Here is a 14185-nt window from a genome sequence, read left to right as displayed (position 1 = left end):
GTTTTGGCTGCTGTACAAACGTCAAAGGGCATACCTTCTTTATGCTTGCAAAGCTGCTTTCCACCTCCTGTGTAGTGTTGACATCACTCGGTTGTTCTAAACTGTCGGTGGAAATGTCGCTAAGTTTCCTTCGTGAAAGAATGTTAATAGGCATTTGAGAATGCCAAACAGAAATGCCAGAAGCTTATACCTAAAGAATACATTGTATTGGCAACGAGGGCCTACTCGAAAACAAGACTGGCAGATTTCCCCAACAGCTTTAAATGGCAAATGTTTTGGAGATGGGACAGAATGGAAGCAATTGCTTTTGCCATGCGGAATTTGAACAACAATACCAACCTGAAATGTAACCTGATGGGTTGTGAATGAACAAGGCCAAACATGCAAGGAGCTGATTGCCCTTCCCCACATTCCTACCTTAGTAGGTGCATATACAAAACTAAGTTAGATTTTGTTCATCTAGCCCAGTACTGAATACTCAGTGCCTGCCATATCTACTTAAGAGAGCTGCTGTCTGTTGGAGAAGACAGCACTGGATGGACCAATAACTTAAAGACCTAAACTGTTTAGGGCCAGGTTATTTGAAGGACTGCCTTTATTGGGGAACCAGCTTGTTGGTCTGCCATTAAAATTAGATTGGTGGGCACTGGGGACAGAGCTTTTTCATGGGGAACCCCTGTGTGGAACTCCCTCCCAAGCAAATAAATAAATAAAATCTTTGCCCCAACTAACAGTAATAAAGAAACACAGGAAGGGGGGGGGGAGAAGGAGAAGCCCACTTGCATTAGTGGAAGTCTGCTTGTGCAACACTGGCTGCCACCATTAGGTTGGAGAAACGCTCATCAGTTTCACCCAAGTCCAAGAGCTAGCTAGCTCACTGTTTCTTTAACCCAGTATAGATCTAATGCAGCATCTGCCAACCTTGAGCCCTCCAAGCAACCCCAAACACCTGGAGGGCTCCAAGTTAGCAAAAGTTGGCCTAATATGACTTGTACATGCCTGATATATAGTCCACCTACCTCTCTGAGACAGCACCTCGGTAGAGGAACAGTAACCCGTTGATTCCTAATAATTCTTCTCCATCTTGGACAGTGTTTCCAGCTTTAAATCTGTAAAGAAAGTATTTTTTGCATTCTAGGTGTGTACTGAAGGATGCATTGGTTGGGAGCTAATTTCAACCCTTTCCAGATGCTGAACTGAGCAAGGCCAAAGGGGTAGCACATAGCTTCTGCCCAGTGACTCATATGACCCAAGCCAAGATGGAGGCAAGGAGCTGGTCTCCTCTGGCAGTGTGAGCAGTAAGAGATGATCTGCCCAAGTTTCCCAGTTCATGTATCTCACTTGCTTGCTCCCAGTTGTCTGTCTCTCTGCTTACTCAGAGTCGTGATCAGCCAAGGTGCATGAAGGACAGCACTGTGGCAAGAGCCCTCTCACAGCTTTCATTACTCACATGTGCCTGGCAGTGGCAGATTCAAAATCCCACATGATGATTGCGCCATTTGCACTTGCGGTAGCTAACAAATTATAACCTTCCACTCTTAGTAGGTCAAAGCATTTCACTTCCGTTTTCAGAGGTAACTGAAAGACGACAAAAGAAGACGATTGTTAAAATTTTATTTAAAAGCCGGTATGTACCGTCTCATCATTTTAAAGGATAGAAAATACCTGCCTTTGCTTCTTAAAATTCTTGTTCCAAACTGTGAAAACACAGGACTATGCAATCACTGTGCATTTAAGCATGGCTAGCAGCAAACAAAAGTGTCATGGCATTTTCCCATCACCCAGTCCAAAGAAAATTACTATATGGCACAGGAGGCTGCCTACATGAAAAGTAGGCTCCTGGAGGCAGAGAAAATTGGAGAGAAAGAGTATGGGATCTTTTTGGCCCAGTGGGCCAGATCTTTATCTGTCCCCACCCTTGCAGGCAAACATTGACAGGTGGTTTTTCCATCCACTCAACAAAAGTCCCTTGCACTGCTCTCTATAATTCCGTTGAGTTTTCTCTGCCCCTCTCCAAAGAGATCTCTCAACAGTAAAAACGTGGTTGCTTCTCAGTGGTGAGTATAATGTGTACCCAGGCTCCAAGACACTTCCTTCTTAGCAGGTCTTGAAAAGTCTGGAAATGCACCCACCTCTAGGGATGGAAGAGAAATTCAGTTCAGTTTGCATTTTAATGTGAACCCATCTAATTCTCACTTACTGGAACAACAAGCAAAGTGAAACAATAGAGCAAATAAGCAAACAACCACCCATCAAATTTTGCATTTCTTCAAATTTTGCAGTGCAGCTACAAGGCAAGTCATATATACAAAAATGCACATTCAAGGATAATCTATGCATTGAAATGCATGCATCAGTGAAAATAACATATACAAATGCATTTTATTAGGGAAAACTGCACACAAAAATGTGTATATTAGGATACATTTGAATTAAAATGCTCAATTTTCATGAGGATTTTTTTTATTATTGTCAACTGGTATGGATATGTGGCGGTCTGAAATGAAGTTTGGAAAAAATGAGAAACTGAGAGAAACTGAAATGGACAGATTTGCCAATCAATACTCACCTCATTCTTTGATTTTTTCACAGGCACCTTATCAAGCAGCAGCTGAACATCTGGAAAAAATCCATTACTTTTCTTGGCATTGGGACTCAGTTTTAGGGACATGAGTGGATTGCCTTGTAGAGCAAGTGATACTGCTTCAGGAAGCTCCCAAGTAATGCATAGATAAACTTCACCTTCATTACCCTAGGAGAACAAGGAGTTGGAAGAATAGTAGCACAGAAAAAATTGAGAATCAACTTGGCATGATTTATTTCTCCAGATATAAATATTTTGGGGTGGTGGGTTTTCTAACAGAGGCTAACCTAATTATTCATTTTGGGGAGGCACTTCAGATATACTGGGAGAAGGATTTTTATTAAAGATTTTATTGGGATACAAAAGTACGTTCATTGTCTCTATTTCCAGGCTGTAGAATATTTTCTACTGATCAGTTACATTCCATGTGAGATATTAATGTTGTATACAGTATAAGGTTGGGGGAGAAGGGGGATGGTGAATTTACATTATTTTACTTAGTGTATAAGGTCCGTATAGTTAAAGCCATGGTTTTCCCAGTAGTGATGTATGGAAGTGAGATCTGGACCATAAAGAAGGCTGATCACCAAAGAATTGATGCTTTTGAATTATGGTGTTGGAGGGACTCTTGTGAGTCCCATGGACTGCAAGAAGATCAAACCTCTCCCTTCTTAAGGAAATCAGCCCTGAGTGCTCACTGGAAGGACAGATCCTGAAGCTGAGGCTACAATACTTTAGCCATCTCATGAGAAGAGAAGACTCCCTGGAAAAGACCCTGATGTTGGGAAAGATGGAGGGCACAAGGAGAAGGGGACGTCAGAGGACGAGATGGTTGGACAGTGTTCTCGAAGCTACCAGCATGAGTTTGACCAAACTGCGGGAGGCAGTGGAAGACAGGAGTGCCTGGCGTGCTCTGGTCCATGGGGTCACAAAGAGTCGGACATGACTAAATGACAACACCACCACTTAGTGTATGTGTGAGGTTTTTGCATCTGTGTCACTTGGGTAGGTTCTCTTTCATTTATTTTTTTTTCCCTTGGTGGTGAGAGAGGTTGGAAGGGCAGGGCATGGTTGGTTGTCTTTAGTTGAGATATACTGGATATATTGAAACCATGGGAGGAATTCAACCCCTTCCTGTTACAAATGTCCTGTAAGTGCAAGCACGGTTTTTAACATTGTGTTCTAATGTTGTAACTTGCTGTGGGACCTAAGGTTGAAGGATGTATAATTCATTGACAAGCAAACCAACCAACCAAAGAAAAACAAGCTATAACAAAACCTGAACAATTTTGATAGTCCCACTGTACTCCAAGACCAGGATGACATGTTTACTTCCACTAGCCTTCAGGTAAACCATTTGCATCAGCCAGTGTTCATTAATTGTGCTTTCCCTGATTAAAGGCAAAACTTTAAGTTGCTGTCCACTTCCAAAATCCCAAGTCTTCACAGTTCCTAAAAGTGCAAAAAAGCAGAAGGAATGTCACTCATCATGGAAGCACCTGAGATTTCTCCTTGTCATATAGGAAGCAGCCTTCAACTGGCCTTCATTATGAAGTCCTAGAGTACTGAAAATAGGTTCCAGTTCAATATTCTTTCAGCCCCCATCACAAAGCAATTATATAAAGATGTGGTGTTATTACAATCTGCAATTATAACACTGTTTTACCATCGCATGCTCCAGTGGCAAGGTGGAATCCATTTTTATCAATTGCTGCACATGTCAACTCAACATTCGGTCCATGGGCATCCTCAATCTGGTATATTTGTTGGCCTGTTTCTAGTTCCCAGACCTAAAGATAAAGTGAATTATATGGAATTCAACCTACACAGATATATATTTACATAGCTGTCACTTTCTTCAAATATCTATAGTAAACATTAAGCTAAGGGGATAAGAGAAAGTGGAAAGGAAAAAGCTAAGAATTCCTATTCTTAACATTTTCTCCTGGGAACTTGTGGCCCTCTGGATTCAGCTCCCATCAGCCTCAGTCAGGATGGCCAATGGTCAAGGATGATGGAATCTAAAGTCCAGCAACACCTGGTCCCAGTGGCGTAGCGTGGGGGGTGCAGGGGGGGCCGGCCGCACCGGGCGCAACATCTGGGGTTAGGGCAAATCCACGGGTTAGGGGGCGCAAATCCACGGGTTAGGGGGCGCAAATCCACGGGTTAGGGGGCGCAAATTACTTGCCTTGCCCCGGGTGCTGACAACCCACGCTACGCCACTGCCTGGTCCCCCATACCTGGCTTACCAATATGTAGGAAGATAAAGCCCCCCAGATAGCCTACTTGCTCTTAAATCCTTTGTGCAAATATTTTGCTTTGCACTTGAGAAGCTTGCAGGATTCATACTCACCTTTACGATTGATTCAGAACAGATAGTTAGAATTTGGCGAAAGACTTTGTTGTAAATCAGCACATTGATGCTCCTCTCATGTGTCTGGGGAACCTGTTTTGTGTCTTGTATAACTCGTGTGAGAGGATAAATATCAATCACAGCTGATCCTGTGAATCATATAATAAGGGTTATTGCATCCGGTTGCATGCTATTGTCAGCCACTCTGGGAAACATGTCCGACGGGATGCGTAAAACTTTTCAGCCCAAGGGCTCCATTGAGGGTCAGCCAGCCCTCCAAGTGCAGCATGCCAGTGAAGATGTGGCCAAGACCCACTTTGTTACTCCTGTACGCCCTAACCACATATAAAGATTGTGTTGGCCTTGCTGGTATGTCCACACAGCATAAATCGCCCTGCCAGCTCAGACCTGACTGATAAGCTGCAGAGATTCTGGTGCTGGGAGGTCAAGAGCATGCCACCGCTATGCCTGACTGTCAGACCCATCATGAATGTTGCTTGACTCTGCAAGGACCACCATGAACTCTTGATCATGCAGTGTGTGCATGAGAGGAAGAGAGTGGTTGAGTGGCAGGAGGAATGAAAATGGGAGCCTGCCCTTTCTGAAAAAGCAGAGAGGATACAACATATAAAGACTGAGTCTCTTGCACAATCAAAGGCCACCACATATTACAGCAGAACTAAACACCTATGGAATTAATAGTGAGTCCACTTCTTCACCAAAAGTGAAAGACAAATATATGTACGTTTTTTCAAGATGGGGAAAACGAGAGGGGAACTGTCACTGACCTCAGTGACCCATCAAATATTCTTATCTGAAGGCAGCCCTATTATAGGGCCAGTACAGGGAAGCTTTGTGAGGTTTAAGAGTTTATGTTGGAAGCTGCCCAGAGCGGCTGGGGCAACCCAGTCAGATGGGTGGGGTACTAATTAATTAATCAAAACAAAATATAAAAAATCCCTTCCAACTTAGTTGGTCTCTAAGGTGCTACTGGAAGGAATTTTTTTATTTTGTTTCATCTACGGCAGACCAACTTGGCTACGAACCTGTGATTAGTTAATATTATTAATTATTTTTTTAAAAACACTGTAGTGGTGAGGAAGAAGAGGTATATCTACGTTACATATCTTACAGGAATTCCTGCCTCTGTGGCTATAAACTATGATACAGTGGTGCCTCGCAAGACGAAATTAATCCGTTCCGTGAGGCTCTTCGTATAGCGGTTTTTTCGTCTTGCGAAGCAAGCCCATTGACAGCTTAGCGGATTAGCGCTATTAGCGGTTTAGCGGCTTTTAGCGGATCAGCTGATAAGCGGCTTAGCGGCTTAGGAAAAGGGGGGGAAAAGGGGAAAAAACCCGCAGGAACTCGCAAGACATTTCGTCTTGCGAAGCAAGCCCATAGGGAAATTCGTTTTGCGAAGCGCCTCCAAAATGGAAAACCCTTTTGTCTAGCGGGTTTTCCGTCTTGCGAGGCGTTCGTCTTGCGGGGCACCACTGTAAATCTATTTTCAGACTTTACTTCACATAAAAATTATGTTCAAGATTTGAATGGATGCCATAAAAGTGCATCTCGGAGACAAAAAGACACAAGATGTTTGTGGCTTTGAATTATCAGCATCATAGGTTGGGATTGCTTTAATTATTTAAAGCCACCAGTTTGTTTTCCTCACATTTCTGTAGCTACTCTTGGTCTAAACAACACAGCTGGAAGGCCATCCATTTACTTTTCACGATTATGTATCAGCACCCCAGGTTTATATCTGAAGAGGTATTTCGCTCCTAATGATTACACAAACATACCTGTAATAAGTGTGCCATGGTTATTGTCAAATACCATAGTAAAGATTTGTGTCTCTCTAGGCCCTGCTTGGGAATCATGGAAGACCTGCATCAGAGAAAGTGTCTGGATATCCCAAACTCTGAAAATCTGAAAGAAAACCAAGATGGGTTATCTTGTGGTAGAATAACTGCATTTATTTATATATGTAATTCATTCGCTGCCCCATAACACAAAGTCATCTGGGTGGTTTCCAAAGAATAGGTAAAAACACAATGCATAAGAAAAACAATAACCAAACAATAACAATGCAACAAGACAGAACTTCACACACAAACACAAAATTAAAAGCAGATTTATTTATTTTTTAAAAAGGCCCAGACTGCCTAAGTTACGTATATGACTTGGAATCAATTCAAGGCCTCCTCACTGTGTTGTTTTATATGCATATTTAAAAAGGCCTTCAGTGCAATATTTCCTCTTTCTGGGATTTTGCTGTTTTAATTCTGGTGGTTGTTAGCATAAAAATCAGGTACACCACATGTGGGAAATAAATAAAAAGTTTATTTGTTTAAAAAATGGGTTTTTATGCTAATGTTTTTTATGATTTGTTTGAATTGTGGATTGTTTTATATTTTAGAACTATGGCTTTTGATACTTATCTGCCTTAATTTTTTATCTGAAAAATAAGCTTTGAAAATAACTGATCTGGTAACCAAAAACCAGTATTAAAAGCCAGCATGGATACTTTCTTTAATTTTTTTCTACCTGCATCATTTGGGCAAAACCTAATTCGCATTTCCTAGCAATGTTAATGCCTTTTATTCAGCAAAACTAACAACATTTAGAAGACCACAACCTCATGTTTCAGTGCCACAGATTTCTCAATTAAAAGTCAATGCATTTTTTTTTTTAAAAAATGATAACAATTACTGCATCAGAACAATTATAGTAGCATCACTGACAAGATCTTGTCAGAGATCGATGCCTATGCATTGCGCCATAACTATGCTGATCACAGTACACATGAGCATTATTAAATGCAGGGCTTGATGGACAGTTCTCTCCAGACATTGAATTCAGGAACAATAAACTAACATATAACATAAAACGTCCCCACAGATCTTCATGTGCTGTGGATTGAATGTTTTGGGATATTTATAGATGTACCAGTGTGTTCGCCTCATCATTGCAATATATGGTTTAAAAACACCCTTCTCTTTGCATGCCTGCCTGTTGTCTAAAGAGAAGTTCCAAAACAAGGAGCAATCATTTTATATTCAATTTGTGAAATTACTAACGTTCTGGGGGCTCTTGGCCGAACAGAGTTAATCGGATTGGGGATCATGCTGAGAGCCAGATGGCTGCCTAATAGCTTTGTATGGCTTTGTTAGCACATCTGTCATAAGCTACCTGTTTTTGGTTCCTTGCTCCCTGCTTCTTCCCAAGAGAGAGAGCTGAATGGACAAAAACTCTCATCAGTACAAAACAGCCTGTTACAGAGGATGAACTCCTCCCACCAAAAATAGAAACCCCATCTCTACTTCTCCCTCTCTCCTGTTAAAAGTCTAGTGCAGGGGTCTGCAACCTTTAAGACAAAAAGAGCCACTTGGACCCGTTTCCGAAGAAAAAAAAACTGGGAGCCGCAAAACTCGTCATTATAAAAATAACTTTTTTGTCACTTTTTTATTATTTCTTTGTTTGACCCCTCAGAATTACTCCTCCTCATAGAAATAAACGTTAAATTAACAAGTTACCTTTTTTTGTGTGTGTGTTCTTCACTCCCCTTCAAAACAGTGACCAGCGTACATGCCCCCTTTCAATGCAGTGACCAGTGTACATGCCCCTTACAATGTAGCGGGCGGGCAGGCAGGAAGGTGACGTCGGGACGGTGCGTGACTAATACACGCACCGCCCCCATGCAACGTCACAGCCAGTACAGCGCCCGCCACAGTGGGGAGTGTCGGGGCGCACAATGCGCCTCCTCCCCTCGCTAGTATCCGCCCCGGAGCCGCGGCAAAGGTGTAAAAGAGCCACATGCGGCTCCGGAGCTGCGGGTTGCAGACCCCTGGTCTAGTGAAACAACATGTCATAATAAACAAGGAAATGACAGAGAAACTAGGAGTGCAGTGGTTTCGTATCATAGTAGATCCATTGAAATTAATAAACTACCCTACATTATTAAATATTATATGGAGAGAAGAGAAGTGATGGCACCAGTGCGTCCCTCTGCAATGTGCACTTCAAGCATCAGATACATAGTGTAAACTGCCATGTGCAAAATGTTGTTCTTTGCCTCTCACTAAGCAACCTCATTTCTGGACAGAAATCCTGAAGGTGTTTCCCTTTGTCTAAGCTGCACTGAAATCTATGGGACAGTTGAATTATGGACAAGGGTACCACGTCCATTATCTATACATGCATACTGTACATTTGCTTTAGATTGGACATTTTCAGCCACTTTCTTTGCCTAAGCTGTGTATGCATGGACCAAGAGTCTCAAAATTCCTAGAGTAAGGGGGGCTAAGCTAACCCATGGTTTGCAGGCCACATCTGACTTTCAATACTTTATTGTGGCCTGAAAATACGCCCCCCCCCTAAATTTTCTGATCCTTTGGTATCCCACTATGATGTCAGGGTGCCAACAGATATTTTTGTGTCCACAATGCCTTTCCCCAGTGTTTCCCACTTTTAAATGTGTGTGTGTGTGTAGTTATCAATATTAACAATAACTGTATTTATTAGGTTTTTTCCACAAGAAATGACCTACACTAACTTACAAACACAAGGCAAAGTCCCCAAAATGATTAGCCACCCCAGTACTAAACGGATCTTCACTCTTAAACTGACTGTACTTAACAATTAAAATCATATAATTTTAGAATTATAGAATTGGAAGGGACCACAAAGGTCACCTCCTGCAATGCAGGTATCTTTTGCCGAACATGGGGCTTGAACCCACAACCCTGAGATTAAAAGTCTCATGCTCTCCCAGCTGAACTACCCGGGCAAGTAAATTGTTTATTTCTTCATCAGCTAAAGAGTTTTTGTGTCACCATGCTCTCTTGATCCACAAAAAACCGGAACCACCATATGTTCTATATAGAAGTTCAAATTATATTTTGGATTTCATTTTTCCATTCAAGCATGCCAGCCCCCAGGATGCACTTGACCTAGAGTTCCCCACAATTTGTCAGGGAAGGACACATTAAATTTTGATTAAAGTCAGTGGATTCTAAAAGTAATTGCATTTTAAATCACTTTCTCTAGCACCAAGATGGAAACTAGTAGCAAAAACATAAATATAACATCAATCAATTTTACGGGGGCAAAACTTGAATGAAATGTCATTATGGTTTCACTCAGACTGAAGACAGATTTTGCCTCTAATGCTCAAATCAACTTTAAATAAGAACCACTTGGAATGCATTCAGTGGAAATGACTTTTTTATGGTCTGGTCACTGATGAAATCAATGGTTTTAAATAAGCTTAACTATGACTGGATTCTTCCCCTTTAAGATCCAATTTAAATATATGCAGCTGTATAAACAACAGTGCTTTAAAAGGCTTTCTTCTGCATTTTTAAAACAGTAATTCAAATGTAGATGCACCTTAAATTTTAAAATGCCTCTTTTGTTTTATATTATTGAATGTATAGTAACATGTGGCATATTCTAGACAATACACTGTTCCCAGGATCACTTGTGAAAATGCTATAGCACAGTGTAGCCAACAAGCTGCTCTCTAGACCAGGCATAGGCAAACTCGGCCCTCCAGATGTTTTGGGGCTACAACTCCCATCAACCCTAGCTAACAGGACCAGTGGTCAGGGGATGATGGGAGTTGTAGTCCCAAAACATCTGGAGGGCCGAGTTTGCCTATGCCTGCTCTAGACACTGCACTACAACTCCCATCAGCTCCAGGGATGATGGGAGCGTAGGCCAATAACATGAGGGCACCATGTTGCCTGCCCCACCACAGAATAGCAACTCTATTTGTGTCTATTAATAAGACAGATTTCAATGAGATGTGCAGTGTAAACATACATATATCTATAGTACTCAGAGGTAAGCCACATTCTGTTCAATGGGACTTACTCTCAGGTAAGTGTGTATAGCAGGGGTTGTCAACCTGGTCCCTACCGCCCACTAGTGGGCGTTTCGGGATTCTAGGTGGGCGGTAGGGGGTTCTACGGCACAAGCGAAATCCTCTTTCCATCGAGCACTGGTGGGAGGTAAGAAAATTTTACCATCAAGAAAGATGCATTAGAGGGTGTATAAAAAGGTTGACTACCCCTGGTGTATAGGGTTGCAGCCTTACTCCTTAGCAAGTGCCATACGATCTGTGCTTTAGAGTTTTGATTTAGCTTTTTTAGAAAGTAGGTATTTTGTGCAGGATTTACAATGCATTTTTCTATTCTAGTGTTACAGATTTGGAGTGCCAGAGTTTATTAGTGAAGAGTAGAAATCAAGAAATGGTAGTGTTGAGATAATATTTGGGACATGGAAGGGAAAATACAGGCTGCAGCAGTTCTCCTGGTTGTATGTAGCCTATGCTTACTAGCTGGACTAGACTGGCTGAATGTAGCTCATTATGAAACAATAAACAGAGGTCACCTCAAGAGGAATCCCCCAGGTCTTGGTAAAACAAAGGTTACCAAGGTGGCTGGGAGGGGTGTGAGGTGACAGGAAGGAGCTTTGGGTTTTGGCAGGGTTTTCTAGGAAGAAGAAAGGAAGTCAGGCCAGCACTCCAAGTGGGGGCTGGAGGGCCAGAACCATCTTGGCTGCTGGCTGGGAAGGCAGCAGCCCAGAAACTTGGGAGTATGGCTGGCTGCTCTGGACTCCAGCTGGCAGAAGCCATAAGAGAAGCAGGGATAGACACCCTTGAGATGACAATGCTATAAGATCTGCAACTCCCTCCACGTACACTCAGGTTGTATATATATGAATAAGCCGTATTATATCTTAAAGTCACTACTGTCTCTGCCGTGTCTTGATTCTCAATGGAAACACGACCCAGGGTGAGTGTCTGGAATCGACTGGAAGCTTGTGCACTGCTCAAAAGAGATTGGGGGTTGGCGTAACAATATCTAAATCTCTAAATCTCTAATCTTGGCCCTACAAATCTGCAATGCAAAACTTTTCTGGGTCTTGCATCCAATGGCCATGTATACACAATTTTCTAAACTTCAGGATGGTGTGAACAGAATTCCATTATGAGTTTAGAGAATTTGGTCTTACACAATGCTTTTCCATGGAAGGCATGATAGTTTGCAATAAATTATTTGGCAATGGATAAATAATATAGCACTTTGAGCTCATTACGTGATATTTGACGGGCACACTATTCCTTTGCCATTCAGAAGAGAAAGTTGCCATTTCATAGGTAAGTCCCAAAGCTCCTACAGAGAGAGAGACAGGAACAAACACTTTCACCTTGATCTTTTTCCTTGTCCTGTGGGCATGAGCTGCAGCAATTATGCAAGTGACGAATTTAAACATGAGTAACTTTGACACAGTTTGCTGCAAGCGGGCTGGGGAGTCAGCGTCACCACTGTGCATGTAACAATGTACACACACGCATGGCTGCGTGAGGTCAGGCACAATGAGCAGCTGAGAAATTCCAGCACATTTGCTCGGGACTTTTGGAGGTGACCAGCGACAAACCGCTTTGGGGGAAGGCTTTTATTTATAGCGAACAGCGCTATTCTAAGTTCTGACAAATTAGGGAACTTGCCTGGGCAAAGTAACAAATGACCCTGTCATGCATCTGCATGTAGACTGCCATGTGAGTGCTGGCTTTTGAAACTGAAAACTAAGAATCCATGCATAGTTTGGTACTGTTGACTCCGTATCAAAGTAAGTGCACCTCGTGTGAGATTCCACATGCTTTTGCATGTGATCCCACTGATCTTACTCATGCTTTGTTTCATCTATGGAGAACACATGATTGTGAGCAAGGTGCTAACTAAGCCCAGTGGAAGAGCTCATCCTGCACAGGAATTATTTACTTTCCCCTGGACCTGGAAATGCTTGAAAAAGACAGAGATGTGTATTTAAGAGAGATGTAACTAGCTCTAACACTGTGACTCTTAAAAACCCCTAAAGAACATTCTTTGAGTTATATGGACTGTCATATGCAAACATTTCCGTTAAGATCTTTTCCTAACAGGCTGCTACAATAACTGAATATAGGTAAAGAATATGAAGGACATCTGATCCTGGAGACTGACATCTCGAACAATGATCAGAGCTCAAGTCGCATTAATCTCAGTGGGATGAGATACCATCAGAACTGCAGCTTGAATATTATTATTAGGCATTACATGAAAATTGTCTGGCTTTCACCAGTGTTTTGACTGTGGATTTTGCAACCTTTCTGATAGCACTGTAGTCCACTTACACAATTCAAGAAGTCTATGGAGACCTTAATGCGAGTAAAAATGAAAATTACAGGCTAGCTAAACAACTATGACACTGAAAGCTATTCCTGGAGGATACAGCTTTCATATCTGGGTTACTTTTCTCACAGAATGTTTCTCCCGTTCAGTTGGCTCTCGGCTACGTAGGGAATGGATGGAATTCGGCTGTGCTACTGTATTGTTCAGATTTGAAGCAGAGCCATTTTAAATAATCAGAGGGTGTAATTCTTTGCATGTTTTCTCAGTAAGTCCCATTTTGTGTAAGACTCCAAGGGCCCCAGGAAAAAAAAAAAAACAGACAAGGACAGTGCTCAGGGCAGATCATGGTTTCATTAAAATGACTTTAGTCAAAAGTGAGGCCTCCTAGACTCTTTCATAGCTGTCTAATAGCAAGACAGCTTCCCTAGTAGGGGAAGAGAGAGGGGAGACTGAGGCACTATACACTTAAAGCAAAGTCCCCTAGGACAAGGGATGGATTGTTAAACTACTCTGAAAGTTCTAACTCTGTGAAGGGAATAGAGGTCTCCTGAAAACTCTCAGCACCCTTAACAAACTACAGTTCCCAGGATTCTTTTGAGGAAGCCATGGTTGTTAAAATGGTAGGACACAGCATTCAATGTATAGTGCAGATGGGGCCTGAGTCCTGGGTTTGAAAGGCTCCAGATTCTAGTATGTTACACAACTGGAAAACATGGAGTGGATTACTGTTCAGTGGAGCCTCTGTGTCTAGTATTACAGTCTGAATATCACATGGCTCTGTTCAGAATTCTATTTTGCTGGTTTTAATTTGTTAATATATGGAAATGGCTTTAATATTTAGTCAAGTAGTAGCAGAAAGGGGGTGCCAGTATTAGGGGAAGGAGCCCAAATCTCATTTTGTTTCTTCAGTTGGCAAATGTAAAAACAGACACCACTTGGGCAGTTTCCTGAGACCTCCAACCATAATGAATTTCTTAAGAGTTGCTGGGAGTCTCTCTGTAAAGAGAGGGAGGCAGGGTTGTTGCTGCTACTGAATATATATATATATATATATATATATATATATATATA

General features: G+C 42.0%; 1 protein-coding gene across 1 annotated transcript in view; it reads right to left on the bottom strand.

Moving 5' to 3' along the window:
* The window catches only part of WDR64 (WD repeat domain 64), a 65215-nt gene that overhangs the window by 19644 nt on the left and 31386 nt on the right, over window positions 1–14185 (bottom strand). Inside the window, exons 11-18 of the mRNA XM_081856354.1 lie at window positions 6737–6863; window positions 4938–5086; window positions 4251–4374; window positions 3864–4036; window positions 2570–2752; window positions 1451–1578; window positions 1020–1109; window positions 35–128 (exon numbers count right to left, since the gene is read on the bottom strand). Of these exons, the coding sequence (XP_081712480.1) occupies window positions 35–128; window positions 1020–1109; window positions 1451–1578; window positions 2570–2752; window positions 3864–4036; window positions 4251–4374; window positions 4938–5086; window positions 6737–6863 (1068 nt within the window). The remainder of the gene's footprint in view (window positions 1–34; window positions 129–1019; window positions 1110–1450; window positions 1579–2569; window positions 2753–3863; window positions 4037–4250; window positions 4375–4937; window positions 5087–6736; window positions 6864–14185) is intronic.

Source organism: Podarcis erhardii (assembly GCF_964252035.2).
Source record: "Podarcis erhardii genome assembly, chromosome: 3".
NCBI lineage: Eukaryota > Metazoa > Chordata > Lepidosauria > Squamata > Lacertidae > Podarcis > Podarcis erhardii.
Note: the sequence above shows the minus strand (reverse complement) of the source record. Positions and strands in the feature narration are given on the sequence as shown.